The sequence below is a fragment of the Labrus mixtus genome, chromosome 12 (assembly GCF_963584025.1).
Source record: "Labrus mixtus chromosome 12, fLabMix1.1, whole genome shotgun sequence".
Classification (NCBI taxonomy): Eukaryota; Metazoa; Chordata; class Actinopteri; order Labriformes; family Labridae; genus Labrus; species Labrus mixtus.
The window spans coordinates 8,470,184-8,494,886 of record NC_083623.1 but is presented as its reverse complement, the minus strand read 5'-3'; the positions used below and the strand labels follow the sequence as shown (position 1 = coordinate 8,494,886).

The following is a 24,703-nucleotide window of genomic DNA, read 5'->3' as shown; positions in this document are numbered from 1 at the left end:
CACAGTGAAGACATAAATGAACCAAGCAAACTTTATCCAAAAGTATTTTATCCCTTAAGAAGTCAGAGCCATCTTTCTTTAACTTTTATCAAACTCATTTATGAAGTAAAATGATTGAAAGTTCAGGAGTGCTCAATCACTAAAGGCCTGCACATATTTCATTTCACGTATGGAGCGACAAGTCATTTGGTTATTTTGATGCCTGCGCAGCATAGCATAACGAACTGCATTGAAGACTGTTCCTTTCCACACCCACGTTTACAGAAGAAAAGATGTACTCAGTGGAGGTTCTTCAAAAAGAGACACGGCCTCTTTTCCTGCTCTCTGGCTGACAGCAGTGAATAGCCTTTGTAGAGTATCCTGGTTTGAAAGGCACATGAAGGCTGCTGCCTCCCACACACACACACACACAGACACACACACACGGCTCGACAAAGGACAAAGCAGAAGGACACTCCACACTCCTTTTCCCTTCACTTTACAACTAAAGCGACAGATAACCGTCTGCCCTTGACTCAGCCGATCTAAGTTAGTTTCTGGTTTTTGCAGCATGTTAAAATGATGTTTCCTCGCTGCAGATTACATTTACGAGACATTTGCATGCGTGTGCAGCTAACAACACACTTTTAAAGGTTGTTGTTCAACACCCACTTTGTCGTACTGAAATCAGTGGCAAATAGAATAGGGGCACTTTACCGGACTCTTTTATTACTAACCAATGGCTTCACCTGAAGCAATTAAAAGTGGGCCATTTCTCCTGGACACAATACTTCAGCCAGACAAAAGCCAATGGGTTCCAATATTGTGTTGTCAAGGTCAAGGTCAAGGTCAACTTTATTATCCCCGAGGGGCAATTTGCTTTACAGCTTTGTAGCTTATAACCTTACATACTTTCATACTCATTTTCATCAACTCATCACACATCACAGATTTTCCTTACAAGCTGCAATTGAACAGCAAATTACCTATCCCCCAGTTTCCACAAAGTCCGTGAGCGCCTCAGTCTGTCAGCGCCGTTCGCTGCCACTTCAAACAGGCACATGATGAACAACAAATCCTCAGAAAGACAAAGTAACTAGTCCTTTTGCGCCTTTTTCTTTTTGTTCTCGTGTGATCTGGAAGTTCTCCTGTGACGTGTGTACAGCTGCTCATGGCGGCGCTCTGCTGCGCTCATGTTCCAGAAACGGATCCAGTGGGGCATGTGCCGTCAGACGGAGCAAAACTGTGGCGCTGACGGACCGCGGCGTTTACAGACTATGGAAATTGGGGGTTAGAAACCATAAGAGAAAATACAGAAATCTCCCCCTTCAGATCAGTGATCAGTGACCAGCCTATTTTTTTTTGTTTTTTTTGTAAAATGTCAGAAAATCATCCAATTGTCAAAAGAAATCAAACTTTGTTATCTCGGGATAAAGACCTAAAATAATCCGGGGGGGGGGGAGTGGAGTAAATATATTGAGATAATGAGATAAAGTGGACAACTTCAGGGTAAAAAACGACTTCATATAATTGATAAAAAGTTTAGATGTATGTTCGTTTAGGGCTTCTGCATTTCAGAAACGGGGACTGGCAACACAACATAATTCGTCCCAAAACTTCACTTTCTGCTACTGCACTTAACTTTAAGATCAGACTTGAAACGTGGGCTGCAGGATCCCAACAGCTGAGTATTATTTCTCAAGGTTCTGAGCTTGACCTTGAATTGACTTACAAAATATGAGAGAACTTAAAAGGCTGTAAGATTTTCATTCTATTCAGCAGAACCAACAGCATGCCGGACCAGGCCTCGTGTTGTGGAGGAGTAGTGCGAATAGTGGTATGTTTCATCCTTTCTGCTGCTGATGATTTAGAGTCCTGCCATAGGTTCATGTGTGGGCGGGGCCAGGAACTCCTTATCTGGCCGTGTGCTGTGACAGCGCAGGTTCTCCAGAGGAATCCTGTCCTGTTCTCCGCACATTTCCTTGGAGTAGACTTCTGTTACCGGGCAACCTGACAGTGACTGAATCTGATCATCTGTTCCCCGCCTCCACCCGTGATGCCTTTACATTTCTCATGTTCCAGTACGCTTGTTTCGCGTCCTCCTAAATGTCAGCCACACATAAATAATCAAAGTCATGGAAGGCAGCATGTTGTTTGGTTATGTTGCTGCACATTGAAGCGCAGCAGTGACGTGAACAAACTAAATCAGCCTGTAATGTTTTCACAAATGGTTTTCTTGTGCAAACACTGACATTTGTTCTAATCGTTCTATAATAAATTGAATAAACACCCTAATTTGCCACTTTCTATTTGCATTTCATTATCGTGCTCATTCCCAGAAAGAAATGTTGAACTTCATTTCAATTCATTTGGAAGTCTTGCTGCTGCAGATAGTAAGAGCCCAACAGTGAATCATAATGGAGCCTAATTAGTATTAGAGTTTAAGCGGGACTGTTGCTTAATGTCTGCTCGGCTCACAAATTATTCCGCCATTAAGTCTGCAGAGTTATGTGTTGACAAAACCGAGCGAAATCGTCACCCTTGTTGCCTTAGAAGCTGCTTTAAGATGCATGTGCTTAGCAAATCTTCCACAGTTTTGAACTCAGCTTGATTTTTTTTTTTTGTGTGTCTCTGCAGAGATACAAGGCGGGGAGGTGTGACGAGATCCTGAAGTGGAAGCCCCCCAACCTGAACTCTGTGGACTTTCGCCTCAAGATCACCAAAGTCGGAGGAGAAGGGTAAGTCCTTGTTGCTGAGGAAACACTCTGCCTGTTGAATCTTAATAGCGCCCGTCGTTTTGCGACACCCGGGGCTTATTCTGAGGCGTCCACACACGTGTAGTTGCTGCGTGTGTCGGTGTCGGAGGCATGCTTTGAATCAAACAAATCCATTGAATCCCTCTGACATTAATCTTTTCTTTACTATGTCATCTTTTTCTCTCATTTCCTTTTTCCCTTGGGCTATGAATTCGTCTTGTGGTAACGCAAGTTCATTCCTTTCACCATGATCGCAGTAATGCGCTGTAGTATCCCAGAAATGTCTTATTTGCTGTACATTATGTGCCTATGTGTGTCAAGAAAAAGATGCCTTTGCCCTTCCCACGAGCTCTCGTTGTATGCTTGTTATACCCTGCACGTTAATTATTCAAACAAACCCATGCTTAGCCGAGCCCTCGCCCAGGTAAACATTTGAGCCCCGCAGGGAAATCACTACTATACTAGAGAAGGTAATTAATCCCTGCAGGTCATTGCAGCTTTAAGACAGGTGTGCATGTCTGGTTTGAAATACAAAGTAGCTGTAACATTCTGAGTTGTGCAATTTGATCCCTCCTTGGTCTGGACTCAAATTTCTCAACAGCCTTTGAATACAAAACAGTTTTACACACAAAACTGGTACCCGAAGGACATACAGTATCCATCAGAATGTAATGATCTATTTTTCTGTTCTCAGCTAGTTGACATTGTTGAATTAAAGTTAAAACCTCTTAAAATAAATATCACAAAGATTAACATGGAATATGGTACAGATGTTCATCGTGGCCAACTGATGATCCATCTCTACATTTGACATGACTCTAGGTTTCTGATCATTCAGGTACCTGCTGTGTGTAGTAAAAACCATCTATTTGGAGAGTAACAGAGGAGAACCCATTGGCTCTTATACTTTTTTATTAAACGTTTTAAACAGTTATTTAGCTTAGGCTACAAACGATTCTTCTCAGCGTAACATGCACCATGTCAGCCAAGACCAGGAAAAGTGCCATCTGGAATTACCTTGACAAGAACAACGAGCGTAAAGCACAGTGCAAGAGACGTGGCAGTAAACTTTCACATCATAGAAATACTAGTTTGATGATTAACCTGTTGAGCTTAAAGCACAAAGAGAAAGCATTGGAAACAGACAACAGGAAGTCTTAAATAACATCATTTGCTAGCCCTGTTAATGGACATTGTTGTGAAGAAGCAAGAGCGGAGAAGATTATCGTGCTCATAACAAAAATGATGACTGGAGATACGCTCTGATTAAAACATAGAGGTCCATGTCAGATGTTTTTTTTGTTTTTACGGTAAAAAAATAAATGTCAATTTACTCGATAAGAAAATGGGAGTACTCGAATATTAAAATAACGTGACAATGTCCATCCCTAGTGACCACACCAAGAGCCTTCGAAAGTTTCCTATCATTCCCAGAGGCTATATCATCGAAGGATAAAAACGAATGAGTTCCAAGATGGGTGAACCCCTGTCTTATCTCCTCAACACATCTGTTGAATGACAAAGAAGAACGAATGATGGATTTCCACATCAATAAGTCCTAGTCCCTGGAGGACGTTCCTACTGTAGGATTAATAGTAGTTTGACTTTATTTTAACGCCACCATCTTTTTGACATTGTTAGATTTTAATGATCCCTTGTTCTCAAACATGAGGGCAACATAATTTCATGATTTGTACATTTTGTCCCAATCCGGCCTCAGTTCTGCTTTGTGTATTAGCCTTCAAACTAATGAAAGCATTCTTACATGTTTACTGCCATCACATACCCGGTAAACATTGTATCTTTTGAACATCAGTATTGTGAGTATAATGGTAGGCGGACATTTACATTTAGCTTAAAGCACCACACTGTCCCCAAGAAACATCTCACAGAGATGCTGGCATACCTGGAGATTCTTTTTTTCTTTTCAGTCTGCACAGCACAAAGCATTTCTCTTTTCTCTGTGCGCTTTGTCTTCAGCTGAGTCCGTAAGTATTGTTTGTGTGAAGGCAAACAGACCCACACCAAAGAGCTTTCTGGTCACGCTGACTCTTCCCTCTGAGAGCCAGGTGACCTTCGAGACTGTCCCAGCTTTGTAGCCGCGAGCCTGCCATCATTCAGCAGCAACAGACTGAGGGGAGCACAGCAGGGCACGGCCACTCATTCTGCTCCAAAGCCGCCCAGCAGGCCAACTGGTCAGCTTCTTGACTCTCCCCTCTGTGTGTGGGAGAACACAGAAGGACACTGTTGCCATAAGAGAGTTTTTTTTTCCCGATCGTTTTCCTGAAAGATGAATTCTTGCTGGTGAACGGAGCGCTCGTCAGACCATCGGGGCTGGGTGTAGGTTTTCAAATCACTCTCTAGTTGCTGTCTGAGAAAGATGGGAAATGAACGTACCAAGGTATCAACTGTTCATTCATCAGCCCACACAGTTGATCCTTGAGCACGTGTTTGTGTACCACCAAGGCATACAGCCTCGCAAGTTTTTTATTGCCTTTCTGAAAGAGAGCACAGAGGCAGACGGTGATTATTGCGCTGCCGGATGAGTGGAGAGGTGGAAAGGAACAAAATGGAAAGATGAAGCAGTTCCAGAAAAGGCATGCCTGTGCCCCTCCCATGTGTGGTAATTGAACAGAGCCAAGCATTGTAAAGATTGCTTGAAACACGGATAATCTGATCCAGCATTTCAATGAGGCGATGAGTAATGGTTATATCATCAATCACCAGGTGTGTAGTGAGTCTGAAGATCAAGACAAGGAGAATGATTCAGACGGGGCTGCCTTGGATTGGTTCTCTAGAGGCCATCTTCAAGGCTTTCAGTTACTGGTGTTTCTACTCGGTGGACTCGGGTGTCATTACATCATCCAATCCATGCTCTGTGTAACGGATCCACACTGGAGACGATGAAGTCAGACGCGCTCACTTCTGACTGATGTGTAGAACCATCGGGGTAATGCTGGCGACATGTGAACAATAAACCTGCATGATGTATGAGGAAAATGTGTGATGTGCTGTAACAATGTTATGTACTGTGCTATCAATAAATTTACATATTTTGATGTGTGCAAATGTGCTATAACTTGCAGTTCCTGTATCTTTCTACTACTTGTAATTTTTCACACAGTACTTGAGTAATTGTGGCATCTTCTGAATCCATAATACACAATAAAAAAAGCCGAAGTTCTGTTCTCTTTTTCTAACACAGGCTCTTCCCTAAAGACACTTTGCCTACTCTTCTCTCCTTACTCAACCATGTCAGCTTACCTTTCAGTCCTCACTTAATTAAACTAAGTTGATTAGAGAGTTGTTGCAGCTAGCTCTGGGGCGCCACCTGATGAGAAAAAAAACAGCATCGCTTTGAGTACAGGGCTCAGTCTAAAAGGTCGTATGGTCACATGCTGAGAATGAAGGCATGACACGGGGACATTAGTCATCTTCTCTTTATTATTGTATTTTTAAGTAGTCTTTGCCCTTTGTGGCTGTGGCACATGTTTCTGCGCTGTGATTTATTATGCAGTCCTTGTGAAAATTACACTTTTCTGTTTAATATGAAAAATTTAATTTGCAACACTCTCCCTACATGGAGATCATTTCAGTTACAATTTTAATATTGAGTGAACAGATTAAAAACATAATGAAGACTCTCAGAAGGTCTGATGTTTTTAATATTCTGTCTCTACAGAGTCAGTTTTAAGAGGCAAACTATCAGGACACACCGTTTTTACAATCTGCACAGAATCATTCGGGTAAAAATGATGTTGGAGGGTAAGTGGGAGAAAGTGGATCTGGGATGTCGAGAGTGCGTCTACTCGTAGCTTTTTAAGCTTTCAGCTCAGACATGAAGAATTCTGCCGAACAAACATGGAGCCTGTCTTTGAACTCCGCGCTCACTGAATGGATTTCTCTGTATGGAAACAAAGCTTTGTGGAGCTGGCGCCCTGATGACCCGGCTGTCTTCAGCTGGCACGTTATCACAGGCACTGTGCTGCCTGAACCCCAGCAAACACATTTTGTGGAATTTATTGCCTTTTTTTCCCCACTTACAGTCTCTGGCATGTGTTCATAGTGTTTATGGATCATTGTTCATGAATATATGTCACAAAAGCTGCTTCTCTAATTTTGCATATTTTAAAGCTAGAGTTAGCAAGCGATCCATTAAAGGCAGGGTCGGTTATTTTCAAAAATTAGCATGATTTTGAAAGTAGCATTCCCTCAGTGCTCCGTCTGCACCCCACCCTCTCTCCCCTCTGTGCTCCCTCAAAAGCCACGCCCCCTCACTTACATGCACTCTGAGTGTGGGCTAGTGCATGCAAGGGGGTAGAGAACGAGCAGGGAGACAGGGAGGCGTGATTGGTTCATCAGATTGGTACCTTGTGGCAGACATTGGTCTAAGTTTTTACCTGCTTACAACTGCGACAGATGACAGATTTTCTTCATTCCTTTTTTCAGAGAATATGAATTATTCAATTCTGTCAGGACCTAAAGACAATTTCAACCAAAATCTTAAAAAGTGTATCTGGAGAAAATGACCAACCCTGTCTTTTAAAGCCAAATCCAACTGTGATTTGTAAACCTCTCAGTCTTTACATATTTAATTCATTAATCTGTTTTTATAGGGGCAACAATAGAGCATGAAGGACAGCATCCTATGTATGTTTGAAAAATGTCTCTCCTGAATGAGCTTTTACACACTAATCTTAAAACTCAATTAGGAAATGCAAAAAAAAACACAAACAATGACACGATAAAATGACCATGAGAGTCAATAACAAGCTGCAGATATGAGGATAGTGTGAGTCATCCCTCTTTTTAAAAGATGCTTCAACTTGAGGTAGAAAATGATCGCCTTTTGTCGTCCATTTTTTCATCATCTATTCATCCAGGAAGTAAAGAAATCAGATTTTAAGATCGCACATCCTTATAGACAATTCTTTATACTCGTTCTTCCATTGCTTTAGAATTTGACATATTGCTCTGGCTGTTTGGTAATTCAGGTCTGATTGCACACAGTCCTCAGGCTACAGTGACATTTACCAGCATCTTGACCGTTTCAACAACAAAAAAAAACCTGCCTGATGTCAGAGTCTATATTTATCCCTTTCATTTCTCTGGTTTTAACAGCGAACCTAACTGTTGATGTCGCAGAGTCATTTGAAGACAGCGGGACTTTTTTTTTTGTTAGACACAGACCTCAAACACACAGACCGTGAATGGCAAATTAAGTTAGCATCATGAAACAGCTTGTAAACGACACAACCAAGCGTCTGTTTTCATGAGGCACTCTGGAATAATCCCTCTTCAGTTTTCTCATCAAATCTCATTCTGTTTTTCAGGAAAACTGCGTCATGATGGGTTTAATTGTAACGTTCATTAGTCCTGCAGGTTCAGGAAAAGTGGTCACACTGCACGTTAATGGGAGGACTGTGTCTTATAGGGTCTTGGCACATGGCAGTGTCCATCGCAGCATGGCTGTAATGGCTCTCTTAATGCCTACTGCTGCTTCCTTCCTGCTTGTGCTAGCTATCATTACACAGGAGGGGGGCTGGTGGGAGATGGGTGGATGTTGTTCGGATTTCAGCTCCATTTGAAATCTCTAAACTCGGTGCATCAGCATCACTATTTTTATTCCAGTCCTTTAAATTATTAAACAAATGAAAGCGTTCGTAAACTTATTCTTGGGCACACAGTCGGACCGATTTAGAGTCTTGAATTATCAAAAGTCACGTGCGGGTGTTCTTTTTGTGGAGGGAGGCTATGGAGCGTTGTGTGACTAAGACATCTGTTGGGTGTGATCACCGGGATGAGACACAAACACTGCACAGATACTCGCAGGGATTCTGTACATATGAAGCCCAGTACAGTCTGAATTGAGCTGGCTCACAGTCAGCTCACAGATGGAGCTGCATTAGTGCGCACCCCTCCTGTCCCTGTCTCTGTATATGTTCCACATATCTATTACTGCCTCAAACGACTCATGAGCGTCGCCCATACTGTGCTTTTCTCTTTAAGTTTAGAAACGTCAAGCTGTGCAGGGAGACAGAAGGGCTCATGGAGGTGTAATCTCACTTCTCCACTGCTCTGTTACTAGCTGGAAAAACTGGAGCGAGCGGCGTAGTGATTTCTTTTGCTCCGTCGTGTTTTTTTTTTTTTTAACCCAGATTATGCTTGTGTCGAGATCTCTCACCGAGGGTGTTGCGGGTGTTAACCATGATCTTTTTTGTCTTTCCAGGCTGCTTCCACAGACTGTCGGTTTGCTCTACGTCGGAAACTATGACAGGCCCTTTGCGAACATGAAGGTGAGAAAACAAATGTGTTGTTTGGTTTAATTCATCCTTGTGCCAACACACCAAAAGCCCCCCCCCCCCCCCCCCCCTTCTCTGCGCTCTTCCAGTTTGGCTTTCACACGTTATGAGATTGGAGTTTGGTTGATATCAGCTGAATGCCAGGAATAGAATGACGGCACAAAATGTTTGGCAAAGTTGGTCCCTTCATCTGTTACTATTACATGAAGAATTGGAGCAGGTTTAAAGATGTTCACTTTAGTTGTTTTGATCGCCATTTAAACTCTGGAAATCTGCCATACGTACTTCCTTTACTACACATAATCTAACCATCTTTAAAAAAAGAGCTTCCTGTTTAGATTCTGCTTAAATTCAAATTCAACGCAATCCTCAGAACATTATGTGTCAGGGTAACAAGCACAAAACACCCATTCCATCAGTGCATCATACTCACCACACCTTTTCTCTCAGTGGATATTTTTAAAAGAAATCCTGTTTTTTTGTTCTCTTCTTTGTTTCAGTTCTTTCTGTGAAGTGTAAAGCTGCTCAACACTTAGACTGCAGCCATGTTTCACATGTCATGTTGTCTTGAGCTGATGCTACACCTTTCACTGGACACACGACATGTGTAGGATGTTTCCTTTGCCTCTAAGGATTTAGGATGTAGGGCTTATTGTCTGTGAACACACAGTGTTGTGTTTTATGGAATCCGACTCTCTATATGATTATTTGACATCTGACCTTACAGTAAAACCGGCTCGGTCTACCTACATATATGTACATAAATACTCTCTTTCATAACAAAGGTCTCATCCCCAGTGTAGCTTTGAAACAAGAGATGTTTTTTCCATTATGATACAGATAGACTCCAGACTTGGTCCATACTGAGTATACCAGCAGATTTAAAAAAAACAACAACATATAATTGAACTGACATTTTTCTATCATTGACGTGCATTATTCTCTCTGCTATATACCTCACTGTTGTTGTTTGTTACCAACACATGACAGCTTAGCTGAAACAAGTTGATATTCAGGGACTGGAGTGATCTTCATTATACAATACTGCGTTGTAGACAAAATGAGATCTGGTATTTTGCTACTGGAAGCAGAACAACTTTCTTTTTAAGGATCTAAACTATTGGAATACTGTAAACTAGTCTCAGATGGAGACACATTAAGGAGATAATACATTCATTTGTCCTTTGGTTTAATTTGGATATAGATTTCCAAAATGCTATTACACAAAATGGTAAAGCACCTTGTTTGACTCGATGCCTCTCAGTGTGTATAGTCCCTTCAGTAGTCACTGTTCCATTTTAGCGACACAGTGAGTGATTCTTCCCCCTTCAGGATTGTCACCATTGTCCCAGTCTTCATGTATCAGCCTTGGGCTCTGCGTCTAAACAAAGTCTCTGTTTACCGCTCGGTCCCTGAGCTCCTGTCAGGGAGACAGAGCAAAAGCTGCAGCCCTCCGGTCACCTTCTGTCTGCTTTCAGGCTTCTATTTCTGTTGTGAGATGTGATTTACAGTCAGTCTATGTGTGAATATGCTGAAAGAATGCTAATAACATGCCAGCACAGGACACGAGGACTTGTCATTTCAGCTGCCTGAATAATGCTCCTGATAAAGCTGACATGTAGTGACACCTCTGCACAGCCTGTGTCTGTGTTTGTTTGGTTGTTGGATGCCTGCAGTGCAACGCCACAGACTAGTTCTAAGATTGCACTCCTCAAACATGTCAGTAAGACCATTAGGTACAATCTGAAACACATCCAGGAGCTAGCTCGTTTAAAAGCAGTGACTGCTGCAAACAGAAAACTTCTTTTTGGATTAGAAAAAATGTTTTGAACTTTGTGAAAACCTGTCATATCGGTACACTTACTTTCCATTGAGAAGAATAATTAGGTGTATTATTCCTCATACAGAAGCGCCCATCACGGGTTCACTTGTATTCAGGAGGGAGCTTTCATAACAATTCCTCAGCTACTGATGTCGTCGTGTCACCAAACCTCGAGTCTCAGACGAGTCGCAAGTCACCAAAGAAGAATCCGAGTCAAGTCTGAGTCCTTAACACGGAGTCTGAGCTGATCCAAGATCATCCTCAGTCCTCCATTTAGCTCGTTAATTAGTTAATTGATTTAATAATGCACGGTGCTCCTGAGCTGAGTATAAACATGATCTAAGTCGTCATGTTTATAATGTACCTAGATCTTAGAGGGTGAGATATTGTTATAACACAGAGCCAAATTACCATTAAATAATTATAGATTACGTTGAGCAGTGAAAGCTTTCTTTCTTTATTATAAATGCGTCCTTGTCACTGCAGTAAATATGTCACATTTAAGCAGCAAAGCTAAAACCTCTTTTAAACCTTTCTAAGTTGACAGGATGGAGGAAACTCTCCAGAGACGACTGATCAGCATCTAAAATAACAGCTCTGAGGGAGATCAGTAGGATTTATAAATAGGACAGCTGTTTCACCCCAAACTATTTCAATCTGTGAAGCTCCTCTTGAGTGTTTAGGACCTTTTTTGGGTTTGTAGAAATACATTTCATTCACTTGATTCTGTCGGATCCTTTCGGTGTGTCTGGACATTTAAATAATGAATGAAGTTGCGGTGTTTGTGTCGTGCAACCCTCTTTGGGAGCCTCACTCATCATTTCTGCCGCAGTGGGATCACTGCAGCAGGTGTCTAATGAACTCATAAATACCCGAAACCCTCTCGCTGTTATTTAGATTTTTCAATATAATGACGCTGTTTGCCCAATCCACATACACAACACATTTACCCCTTTGGCAGAAAGGCAATTTTGCCCCAAATGTGTCCTAACCTCTACCAGACTAAGCCCACCAGCTGCTTCAGCTTCATATTTATTCAACAGATGTTTGCCCCATTTCAGACTGCTTTATTCGCAAAAGTGCCATAGCTAAGCTCAGCCACCATCTTGGTTTTGTTCGTTCATATTGATTCCAGGACGGTGTAATATTGGTGTCTGTGAGCTCCACATAGACACACAGTCAGACACCCGCACGTGCCTTTTGATAGTCCCTCATTACGCCTCCACTGCATTCAGATTGAAGGCGAAACGTCACGGGGGGGAAATATCGCGGTTTGAAAACTGAACTCTGAATTAGGCTAGGGAGAGTAAGATCCATCTTTTAATCTAACTTGTTAAACTTTGAGATCTCATTCTTTCTGTTTTGTCTCCCATTAAGGGGTACGAGAGCTAATCATGCTAAAATACCCGTTAGTTCACAAGTCTGATTGCTCCTGTTTGTTGCCTTATTGCACATGAAGCCATTTGTCCTCTTCACAGATCTCAGCAGCTTGTGCGATGGCTGAACAGACAGCCAGAGTTAGGAACATAAATCAGCAAGTTGTGCTGAACCACTGGTTACCTCTGATTCACATGCTGCTTCAGAATGCAGGAGGAGTTCTCAGTGCCTCCAGGTCTGAACATTTAGAAAAGATACAGTAAGCTAAAGCCTGGTAGTAGTAATTGCTATTGATTCCCTATTGAGGTTTCCTTTCCCTGCTTCATGGAGTCCGCTCCCTTTATAGACCTACATGTGGTCTGATAGTGCGGCTCATTAATCATCATAATATGAATGATGTGACTGGCCAAGTCACCGGAGACGCAGATAAGAGCATCTTTCTGTCAAACAACGGCTGCTTCTATGAAGCGCTGAGAGTTTGTCAGCGTGTGTGTGTGTCACCGGTAGAGTACTGAAACAGTTTTTTCCATCAATAATTTGAACGTCTCTATTTGCATCATAAGGCGAGTTGGAACAAGAACTTCCAATCAAATCAAGAGTCAAGCTTTCTTCTTTAAACTCAATATTGGAAAAAAAAGTGTTTTTTTGATTTGATTCAGATTTATTTCTTGCCTTCAGCTTTTTGTAAACCATATGAAATGTGAGCTTATAAAGCATGAATTATGTCAGGGTAATTGAATGCACTTTCACCAGAAAATGATCAATCACGCAACAAAACAACAACAACAAAAACACATCAATTAAAGTTTGGGAGGTGAAAACACACCGGTTTCAGTACTTTTTCTCTTCTCAAGTCTCTCCCCCCCCCCCCCACACACACACATTATTAGCTTGTTTTCCTCCTCTTAGATTTCCTCACATCTGACACCACAGTCAATCTGGAAATGTGCGATAATAACGGGTATTAAACAAATTCACCAGACGCCCGACACAGTCTTTATATAATAGGTTTATGAGGAGTCGCTAAGTCTCTGGACTCCTGTTAGTTTCTTCTCTGATGAATCGCCCCTTATAATGACATCATCAGTAAAAGAATATGTGAGTTGAGTCGTTTTTCCATATACAGTATGTGAGTGTACAGCAGATGCAGATTTATTTAATTCAACAGCATAGTAAGGACTGTACAGCAGCTTCTTCCTTTTTTCCTCCCAGGGCGCGTTTGCTGGAGTTCATAGTTTGCATCTTATATCCTCTCCTCACTTTACATATTCTTTCATCTATTTCCTCGATATTAAAATGGACCTCGGTGCTGCGATGTCGCAGACCTGCAGGCTGAGTTCTGATTATGTCTGGAATCAAACAAAGACGAGCTCACTTAGAGAGCCATGTCGCACAGAACAAAATACTATTCAAGGATATTAAAAACGTTGAATCTGTGCTCATCCCTGACGTCATCTCTATAAAAATGCCTCTAGTGATAAACAGTAGAGCAATGTGTGAGTTCCACAGCCCTTGCAGATACAAGTATTTGATAGGAAAGCAAAGGGGGAGGGGGGTTTATATGTTGTGCACAGACTCTGCAAAGGTCAGATGCCATAAACTCCCAACAGTCTGTAGGTGTTTACTCTCCTTAATGTCATGCTGGTTTCCTGCTTCCCAGTGATGAAATCTCTCGGTCCTGTTCTACCAGACTTTAGATGAGTTCATGTGTTGATTCCAGGATGTGACTTTAGGAAATAGTCCAGCATTTTATGGTATTGTACCTACAAATGTAAACCAAAGTCAGGTAGGGGAATTTATCTTTCAACTCATCATCTGTTCCTGTACAGTAATTACACTTAAGGTTATGTTCTGCCTATCTTTCCTCTTTATTTCAAGCACTGGCTGTGACAAATCAAAGTAAGTTAAGGCTCTAGTTGCTGACTGCAGTTGTTTTTTTATGCCATATAGTCGACATCCAGAAAAGCCATCGTTACATGTGAAGAGAGCAGAAGGCTTAAAACTGAATCACTTCTGGCAAAAGAAAATTGAAATGTCTGGCAGTACTGCGTTCTTATCTTGTTAGCCTCATACATCAGTGCTACACTGGCTGATAAAGTCCTCAACGTCCCTGAAAACTGGAGGCACAAGTGTGGCGCCCGTAATGTGGCAGATTTGGACGGATTAGGCACCGAGTGGGGATGAGTAAAGACTGCCAACATGTCACCCTTCACCAGCAGGGAGAGGCCCCGCCCCTCTGTAGCAGCTCGCCCTGCCGGCCTACACTGCCCGTCACCGTTCCCTTGCAGCTTTCTGCGTCGAGCCAAGAGATTGGGTTCGCTCACTTAGATCACCAGCCGTCCCTCTCCCGATATAAACTGTTTGATTTACAGTAAGTCACAGTCATTCATGTCGTGTTTTCAAATGGAAATCAGAGGCAAATGTTTTTGAAATCACAACGACGACTAAACAGGCGTGTCGGGAAGTTATGATTCGTCCGCCTTCCTCTCACACTTTCTTTTGCTTCCCGTGTGATCTTGATCCCCGCTGTGAGCCCAGATGCCCCACACTCCAGGATCATACAAGCCCTCACTTTGTTTTTTTATCTTTTCGCCAAAACACCGGTGCTTTCCTGGCAGCGATGGTCACTGTCTGACCTTAGCTTGAGGTCAGCTTTTCTGTCTTTAAAGCCTCTACACAACCTTTATATTACAATAAATGCACAGACATCCTGAAATATCACAAAAAAAATGTCTTTATAAATACTCTTGTTGCTGTTTTGTTCTCTCCTCATAACCAACCATTGCACTCGGATTTTCAGCTGCACTTCTTGCTCTCAGGCAGCCCTAGGATTTGCATTTTTCCAAGTCTTAAGAATCCTCTCAGCGAGATTCAGCCCCTCGACAAATAAACAACAGATGCTCAAATGTCGTCTTTGACTCATGCTTAATCCTCACTATCTTGTGCCATTTTCATACGCTTCAGCTGTGTTTGAGTGTGCTCCGTGTGCAGTTTGTTTTATTTTCAAAACAGAGTATGATGTAACAAGTCAGTGATCCTGTGTAGATCAGTAGGAGGAGCGGGAACTGTTGCTACTGCTTTGTTGAACGCTTCATGAATCTTAAACTCTGCTCTAACCCAGAAAGAAAAACAGACGTCAGACGGTTCAAAGAAAGAAGCACTCGGCATCTACAAATTCTCGTTGTTATGGTTGGGTTTTACAAAAAGCATCTACATCTTTCCTACAACGAGATGATTGTTGTGTAGATTAGATAGAGTAAGGGTCTGTCCTGGTTTAGCACACCTTGCCTTCCAGAATCATCCTGCACTTAACAAATGTACAACTTGATGGGCAGCTCCTTGATTCTTTAATCTTACATTTAAAACTGCAACACGTGCTGCAGACTGAGAGTTTTGAAGCACATTCTGCTGGAAAAACTCTGGAATTTTATGATTTTGGATCAACACAAGAATTGTATTATATGTTCCATTTAAAGAAAGCTCTGGTATCAGCAGAGCTGCACGGTGGTGCAGTAGTTAGCACTGTTGCCTCTCTGCGAGGAGGTTCCTGGTTTGAATCCCCGTGGGACACGGCCTCGCTGTGTGGAATTTGCATATTCTCCCTGTGCATGCGTGGGTTCCACCCAGGTTCTACGGCTTTCTCCCAGAGTCCCAAGACATGCTCGTTAGGTTAATTGGTGACTCTACATTGCCCATGTCAGCAAGGTCCAGGGTGTACCCCGCCTCTCAACCAATGACAGCTGAGAACAACTCCAGCCCCCCTCGACCACAAATGGGGAAAAAGCGAGATTAGCATCAGGATATTTCAACTTTAATATCTGCTGAAATTCATGTTTTTTTTTAAACTACATAATCCATTTGTTACCTTTTTTGTAATGAGGAGAATCATAAGGGGAAACGACTGAATGGTTGCAGATTGAATAATAACACAAGACCTTTAGGGCTTTGTACATTCTAGTCATTACATTAGATGAGTTTCTTAGAGATGAATGGGTTTGAAACGGTGACTTTTCACTTCCATTTGTTCCCTTGATGAGGACATTTTGCAATTGTCAGTTTAAAGGATAATACCAGCATAATCCATGTTGTTTTTTTATTTATTTTTCCCCCTCTCTCCATTAAACAAGGGGAATATTTGAACCAGCGAATATATCTGCTGCAGTCAAAAGCTACAGCTCATTATAGCTTACGTTTCACTTTTATGTACTACATTTATTGCTTCATGTGCTGCCCTCAAAGGCTGCCTGAAGCTTCACTTTGCCTCTTAACTGCTGCTCAAAGTATCCTGTGGTAAGGAAAGTAGCAACAGCAGCAGTGAAGACGATGGTTTGCAACATATTCATGACATGTTTGATAAACAACATGGCAGCTACACGTGCCAATCATCGGGAGCCATTGTTATTCATGAATGCAGCAGCATGTCTCTAAGCAACTCCTTATAATGGTGAGGCTCCACACGAGAGGGAGAAGGCGACACTGTAGTAGAACAGACTGTCACAGCCTCTGAATGTGGCTAAATGCATCCCAGGGTTTGTAATTTTCACAGACAAAGATGGCAGCAGAAGACAACAGAATTACACTTTCATGTCATTCACTGCCTGTGATGAAAGTTAAAAAAAAAAAAACTGTCCTTTCATTGTTTTTGTGTGCAGGCAACTAAAGAGCTGAAACAGTACGACAACAAGATCATCGAGTGCACCTTTGCCAGTAACACCTGGGTGTTCATGAGGCAGAGGGTGGACAAGAGCTTCCCCAACTCCTACGACACGGCCATGGGTGAGTGTCTGTCCTTCTCTGCCCATTTGTATTCCAAAGCAGGACCCGTCAACACATTAATTTCACCAACAGATTCTCTTGTGGGAGCTTTTTTTTTTTTTTTAGCATCGTGCACTTTACAAATGAATATGCACATCCATCCATTCCATTTGGTCAAGATGGTCAAGAGCTGCTGGCACTCAGTTTCCAGTTGGGTGCCATTAAACAGCTGCAGAAGAAGATGAATTTGCAACATGAATACATATCACATCCACTGCTCTTCGTGCCTGGTTTTAAGCCACAGCTGGCAGCTATTTCTTTTAGAGAAAAAGCTCCATTAAACCCTCTGTAAACTGCCTGCCCTGCATTGAACAGCTGAAGAGGTCAGAGTTAGCAGATAGCTGGTAAACATTGCTCGGGAAATTATCAGCTTAGGACAGATCTTTTGCCCCGAGACGAGTACTGTTCAGTCTTACATTGGTCAGGTGGTTCAAAACGTGAACTCCTAAATGAATGTTTAAGTTGTCAGCTAGTTGGTAAGTAAGAAACTCATTGCTAAATATTTCATCATGTCCACTTTACAAGATTAAAAAAAAAAAAATGTTTGTGCCACTGTTCCAAGCAGAAAAAAAACCCATCAATCTACTACTTTAAAAAATATTGCAAAAAGGTTGTTGAAGCCGTGAGGGTTTGAGAGACGAGCTGCAGTAACACCTTCATGCTAATGTGCAGCAAAAAAAAAATCTGTCTTGTTTCAATGAGTTCTGATGTGAACACAACATTTTAGGTTTTATCACCTCAAATACGTTTCTTTCTAAAGTTTCTGTCTGATATTGATCTACAGAAATGCTTGTCTTTTCAAAGTAATGGTTATAAGGTTTTGTATTAGCTGAGCTGTATTCCGTCTTCAAACCAAAGATAATAGTCTGAGTGTCTCAGGTCAATGGAAGAAGAATGTTCATTCTTACCTCTTAAAAAGGCAGAGTGAGACTGAAAAGTTTACCCCAGTTATAATCCCTTTCCTAAGTGCTGACTTTATAATCCTTTACAAGTTTGAGCATAAAAGTTCAAATTGCAAAGCAGTAAAAACAAGAAGCACAAGCGAGAGAAAGCACATTTAAAGAGTGAATTGAATCGATAGAGGAAGATAGAAAAGGTCCTGAATTATTGAGCTTTAGATCCTCAGGCTCGACACAAAAGCACCTTTTATCTTACATGAAGACAGATAGCAGTCTGTTCCTCCTCAGGCTGCTAACAAGAAACATTTATATGTAGAGAACAGTGTGTTTACACGCACAACACAACTTAGGCTTGTTGTTTTAGTTTGTTTGTGAGTAGAAATCAGAACACACTTGTAGGCTGTGTTGACTGTGGTGTGATCATGTATTTAAAGGTTTTTTTTGCATTCATTGAAATCACCATATAATGCATATCGTCAAACGGAAAAGACTTAAAACCAGGATACTGATGTGCTTTGAAACGGGCTTGTGGTTAAGTTTTTAGAAATCAATCAAATTGAGCTGTATTGGTTTCCATTGGTTGACAGGTGTACATTTCACTTCCATGTTTAGGAACAAGTTTGGCCAGTGCTGCAAAACTTGACAAATCAAATAATACTAACATTAGTCATAATTAGTTTAATTAGAGATTGTATAAAAAGCTGGACAACATGACAGATCCCCAAAAGTGAAGCAAAAATACAAACATACCCACTACTGACTGGCTGCAGTATAGGTCATAAAGCCTGCCTCCCCAAAGTTAACAGATGGTACATGTGTCAAACTATAAACACACCTCATGATATATTTTTCTCAAAGATGGATTCTGTCTTTATAGTTATCTCATATCATCCTGATTAACAGTTGACTTGAACGTTCATTCTGAGAAGTTAGATTTAAATTAGTTATTTGATGCTATTAAAGGCGTGTAATGGCATGATTGACAGCTCTGTTAACAAATGCAGCTCCTGCGGCACTGTGTGCACCAGATTAGCAGAGAAGATGAGGAATGGCAACAGGAAGCGTAACACACACTAACACATTAGTCATTGAATTTTCTATGATGCTGAGTATCTGCTTCAAACACCAGCATCGACCTGAGGGACCTTCGCCATTTTAAAGGGAAGATAAATGTGTGTTTTGGTTAGCAGAAGGGGTGGGACACTAATACCATCGCTCCACCAGCAGATCACTGCTGCAAAGACTCTGGCTCCAAAGAACCAATATGTCAGCGCCAGTCGCTTCATCTTTGTGCAGCAAGATGAGTTTGAGATGTGTTGTCCATTTTTATATACAGTCAATGGTTCTTACACAATAAAGGAATACTGTACTGTTATTACTGAAGTCCTGCACATGGATTTATCTTTCACCAGCATTTACCCCCCAAAATGATCTCATTAACAAATGATGTGTAAATGCTAAACTCTCTCAGAAATGGTTTCTTCAAGAGCTAATTTCTGCTGCTTACTTTAAAAAAAAACACACAGTTTACTCTAGTCATGCAGTGATTTGCTTGTTGTTATTTGTCTTTAAAAAGCCGACAAGATCTTGCTTATGTTGCTTAGGTTAAAGAAAATACAAAAGAACTGCCTGTCATCATGTCTGTTGTAACTTCCTTCTTCCTTTTCTTGTTTGACTCTCTCTTCCCAGCTGTGTGTAAAAGCATCCAGGAGCCCGTCACGAAGGCAATCCTCCTGGAGTACGTGGACCGCTGTGCCCAGGCAGTCCAAGCACAGAACCGGAAACACCCACCAGACCCAGACTCTGAGCTAATGCCCCCTCCCCCTCCAAAGAGACCCAACAGGCCTTAGCCCACAGCGGGGCTTTCCGGACTGCTTTACAGTCATTATGTGCATCTACATCACCAGCCACATCAGCACCAAACAGAAAAAAAAAAAAGACATATCAAGGCTCTCTACCCTCAGCACATTGTCTTCATCCTCCTGCCCATGTAAGGAGATCAGAAACCTTTGATAGACTGCATCACCGTCATTCATTTACCTTGTAGACTCGTTTGTAGCTTTAACTGCTGGTGTTCTTATTAAAATGAAAAACATGATGCTTAGTTTATTTTTGTTTGGATTTCCTATTTATCTTTTTTTTTAAAGTCTGAGCTAATTGGTATGTATCAACAGGGATGTTGTTATGGCTGTGGATAACACCTGGCGATGACTACCTTGTTTACGCTTTGTCGACTAGTTCCTTTATTTGTACTGAAGGAAGAGTAAACATCATAAAAGCTCAGTCTGCTGTCTCAATGCATTTCAATCAGGAAGCAACACTTTAGATGAGTTTAGATCATCAGAGAGGATTTCATTTAGAGGAACATAAAAATTAAAGAGGGTTTGTTTTTACAGAATCATGTACAACTCTTGAAAATCTGCCAGGGTCTTTCTCTTTTTTAATCTCCAGTCGGATAAAAAATGAGATCTCAGCTCTTTGTTTCATAAGCTTTTGTCCAAAGGAAGCCCATCTGTGTGGACTTTTGTTTTAAAAGGCCACATGTGTGGGCAGAGAGATGACAACATGATTACACAGCCTCAACAAAACAAACTACAAAGGAGGACAAACAGAGAAATCAGGCTACAGCTGGGTGACAAGCCCACATTAAGCACCACAGAGTTTCTTAGAAAGGTGGAAAACTGTTTTATTTCTTTGAGCTCGAGCAGAGGGATTAAGTCACTCATATCTAACATCTGTTCATATTTCAAGCAAAGAGATATTCAGAGGTAGGAGATGTGAGGCTACGTCTGTTTCATCCACACTGGTCACCAGATATGAGACGCTTATTCATGGCGGCTGGCTTTGGAGGACGGCGATACACTTCACCAAAGCTTCGGTTGGTTGGTTAGTCTCAAAATGGAGATAACTCGAGTCAATAAATGACAAATTAAATCTGAGATGTAGGAACTTGAACATAGATAATACCACATTATGTATAGAGATTCAAATTCAACTCAGGTTCAGATGTTAACACTTAAATATTAAACATTTGTGGACTTAAATTTTATAAATATAAAAAACTTTTTTTTTTATATCCAGAAAATACACCTGTATGTTTTTTTACAATGCTTTTATTCTGGAATTCTTTTAGCTCGTAAACATCTGTTTCTATTTATTTGGCCCGATCAGTACGAGAACAAATGCTAAAGTTGCACCTCTATGCGAACTGCTAACTATTGCACCTGACGCATTGTGAGTTCAACAGCAACATGGCACATTTCATTACAGATGAGCTCAGTGTGCTTTACATTGAGGTTAAAAACAAAATCAAAACACAGCATGCACATAAGAAAAAGTTTTTCCACAGTCATTAATAAGATAAAAAAAATCTAATCAAAGCAAACATCAGTTACCACAAAAGTGATCTCACACACACATACAAAACTTAACTATTCAAATGCTTTGGAGAACAGAGGTTTTGAGTGTTTCTTTAAAAGTAGACACAGTCGTGATGGACCTCGGGTCAGCAGGGGGTTTGTTCCACAGTAACTACAGCCCCCCCCCCCCCCCCCCCCCCTCTCAGAGCGGGATATTAACGCCTCGTTGCACCTTGTCTGCAATATGTAGCCAAAGGGACTAAATGGTCGGGCAAAATTTTCCACCCCTGATCCACCATCGGAGGAAGTCAAGGAGAAGCAGGGCCAAGATGGTGGAAATGTGTGACGTCGGAGTGAAACAGCGCTCTGTGTGTGTGTGAGAGAAGCTCCTGGTGTGTGTTTACAAACAGCGTCTCTCCTGCGTCTGTGTAGAGTGTAAAGAGATTTCCGATCACACACTGGTAAGCCAACAATTCTCAGTTGCAGATGCAATGTTTTAGTGCAAAGGCGTGATGACGGCGGTGCTTTGTCACAGCGCAGTTATGGAATTGCGATGTGTAAAGGGAGTTGTGATAGAGTTCCTCTCCTCATTCTAAGAGTCATAACTTCAACATACTGTTAAAGGCTGAACTACTCGTGAGCCATTGTTCAGGGAGATGTCAATCAAAATGTTCGGCCACGCCCACACAGTTTCAAGAAAGTCTCTTATCATCTAAATGAGCTGTTTTTGAAGTGGTGTGTTATAGTAGCATGATGTTCACTCTTTTTGTGGATAATTAATGAACTATTCATGTCAAGCTTTATTCTCCACTGGCATTAAAACATGTGCGACAACACACACAGGATCTTAACAGAGCAGCCTCTACCTGGCTTATCAGGCATCCCACTGCTGATATCATTCAGCTTATCGCAGTTTAAAAAGCCTTATCTGTGAAATCTGCAGCCTCCAGACAAACAAATATTTATCTACGGCTCCTGGCAGAAATCTGAGGATGAAAAAAAAAAAACCGCTCGCTCCATCATCTGACAATAAAAGAAAATGTGTCCACTCTGCTGCTCGAACAAGCTGCTGCTGTTGTCGGAGGTGAAGCGTTGCTCCTGTGCCGGCCTCCCCCCGAGCTGTTTAACACGGCTTACGGTTGACTTCTGACCTCCATCTGGAGGGCAAGACGATGAAAAAGCATTCCCATCAGATTTTTTTAATCACACTCATCATTGCTCTTTTATTTAAATCTCACAGGAGAAACCTTGTTGCCAGGGAGCGCTTGATTTGTTTCTCATCATGTTGCCCACGTTGCTGCCGGTTGCTAGGAGGGTTGCCCATCTGCACCGTTTATCACCCACTGTAGAAATGATTTAGTCGGCAGCTTTCACATGCGACGCATTAGAAGCACGAGCACGACTGCTGCTTTGTTTGGTGCGGATTCTTTTTGTAATCAAAGCAGAATAATGTCTCCATCAGTATAAATGAATTATTTCATGAGGGACTATCTGTCTGGAACAAAGCAGGGTTACTGTACGCTCCAGAACTGAGTCCATATACGGGGAAATATTTCTGTTTCTCTATTAACAAAAGTGTGTGTTTCAGAGTAGTAGTTCAAGTTTTGTTTAAAACCTGTGTTCCTGCTCTGCTGTGTCTCATTTTGAGGTATCACATTTGAGTGACGTAAGTGGTAATTCATGCCATGTGGTGAGTCTACATCAGAATTCAGGGAACAAATGTGAGTTAGTGGAGTAAAAAAAGAGTGTTACAAATCCAGCCTTCATGTGTGTGTGTGCATGTGTTATTTTAGCTCCTATCTGCTGGTGCCGGAGGCGACTGTTCTCCTTACAGCACAGATAGATGAGCTGTATACCCAGGGCTCTCTACCCTCTGGCTGCACATGAAAGCTGGCTGCATCCTCATCAAAGCCGAGCTCACCTTTTGGTCACAAGGTTTCTGCAGATGGAGACATTGCAACTCTCATGCAGCAGGTGAATAATCCACAGCAGCACACACATTTCTCTTCTAGTATATACCGTTCACTGCAATTCATCCACCGTCTTTGCAAAACAGGCTACAAAACTGCCTTTTTCCTTTCATATCTGAAACCTGTTTATTCCAAACCCCCTTGGCAGTATTTTTTATTTTTTTATTTTTTTGCTGGGATTTCATGCATCACCTTTTGTAACATCGCCAATGTGGAAGCTGAAAAAAAAAAAGGAACACATGAAAAGGAACATCAATAATGTGTTTTTTCTCGTGTTGTGTTTGTGCCCCCGAGTGCAGAAGAAATGAACGGGGGTATCGGAGTGGTGGGGTGGGGGGGGGGGGGGCCTTTTGCCTGTATGTGACTGTATGGATCAGGAAATGTAAACGCTCGCTGTGTATATGCATGAGCACAGGTGGTTCAGCGAACATTATGTCCCCCATCCTCTCTCTTTCGGCTCAGGTGTTTGGAGGCTGGAAGCCGCCGAGCTCCTCGTTGATATTAAATCAGCAGAGACGACTCTCTGGTCATTATTATCTTAATATAATCCATACTTTGAATAATGCATTCCATGTGGCTCTCCCTCAGTCTCTGCCATCAGAGGGGCAGACGTGGACTTTCAGCTTCTGTGCAAACATAAATGTGCTGACGTACCATACTTTTTAATTCTTTTCATAAAAGAAAACTAACCTAAACGCACCATTGACACAAGGCACAAAGTTCCATCTGTTACAAAAGTCTGAAGACATTTATTTTATTATTTTCAGCTTCTTCCATTTTCACATTTGTTTTTGTCATTTACAGCGGGGTTTGAAATGTCTCTATTATTTCTTTACAGTCATGGGTGCATGGACATGATCTCAACTTTCAAAGCAGACACCTTGAACTTTTCGCACATACAGTATATTACTGCAAAACATGATGCAGGAATTAGGAGTAATAAATGAATATAATTTCACTAACTTCACAAATGTATTCCCTTCAAGTGAATTCAGTTTAAATGTATAAAATGCAACATCTTCATTTTCTCCATTCTCCTGATTTGAGAGTTTAAATTTGTCCAGATACTTGATTTGTAGTTTGAGGGAAACAATATATATATAAAGGAATATTTACTGAAGTTCCCTTTTTGGACTTTTTGACATTTGGTAGTGCTAAGAGCAGTCTGCCTAATACTCACCTAAGACTCATTCGTTTGTCATGTATGCAGAGATGACTTAGTTATGTCTTAGGGTTGGTATTACAAAATGGCTTTAACTAATCAGAGACATTAAACACAAAGAAAGTCTAGTCGATTCATGTTTTTTCTATAAATTCAAAAGTTGTTTTCAAACGGATAAGTAGTTACTTTTTCATTCACTGCACGGACATGTTGATATTTCAACTGTGTTATGTTAGAGCTAAACTATTTGTTGGTATTTCAT

The 24,703-nt window shown here is 41.5% G+C and overlaps 1 protein-coding gene across 1 annotated transcript in view; it reads left to right on the top strand.

Annotated features, from left to right (window-relative positions):
• The window catches only part of rngtt (RNA guanylyltransferase and 5'-phosphatase), an 82,402-nt gene extending 62,169 nt beyond the window's left edge, over positions 1 to 20,233 (top strand). Inside the window, exons 13-16 of the mRNA XM_061051798.1 lie at positions 2,617 to 2,717; positions 8,965 to 9,031; positions 16,889 to 17,012; positions 19,640 to 20,233. Of these exons, the coding sequence (XP_060907781.1) occupies positions 2,617 to 2,717; positions 8,965 to 9,031; positions 16,889 to 17,012; positions 19,640 to 19,800 (453 nt within the window). The 3' untranslated portion in view covers positions 19,801 to 20,233. The remainder of the gene's footprint in view (positions 1 to 2,616; positions 2,718 to 8,964; positions 9,032 to 16,888; positions 17,013 to 19,639) is intronic.
• Positions 20,234 to 24,703: the final 4,470 nt, after the last annotated feature.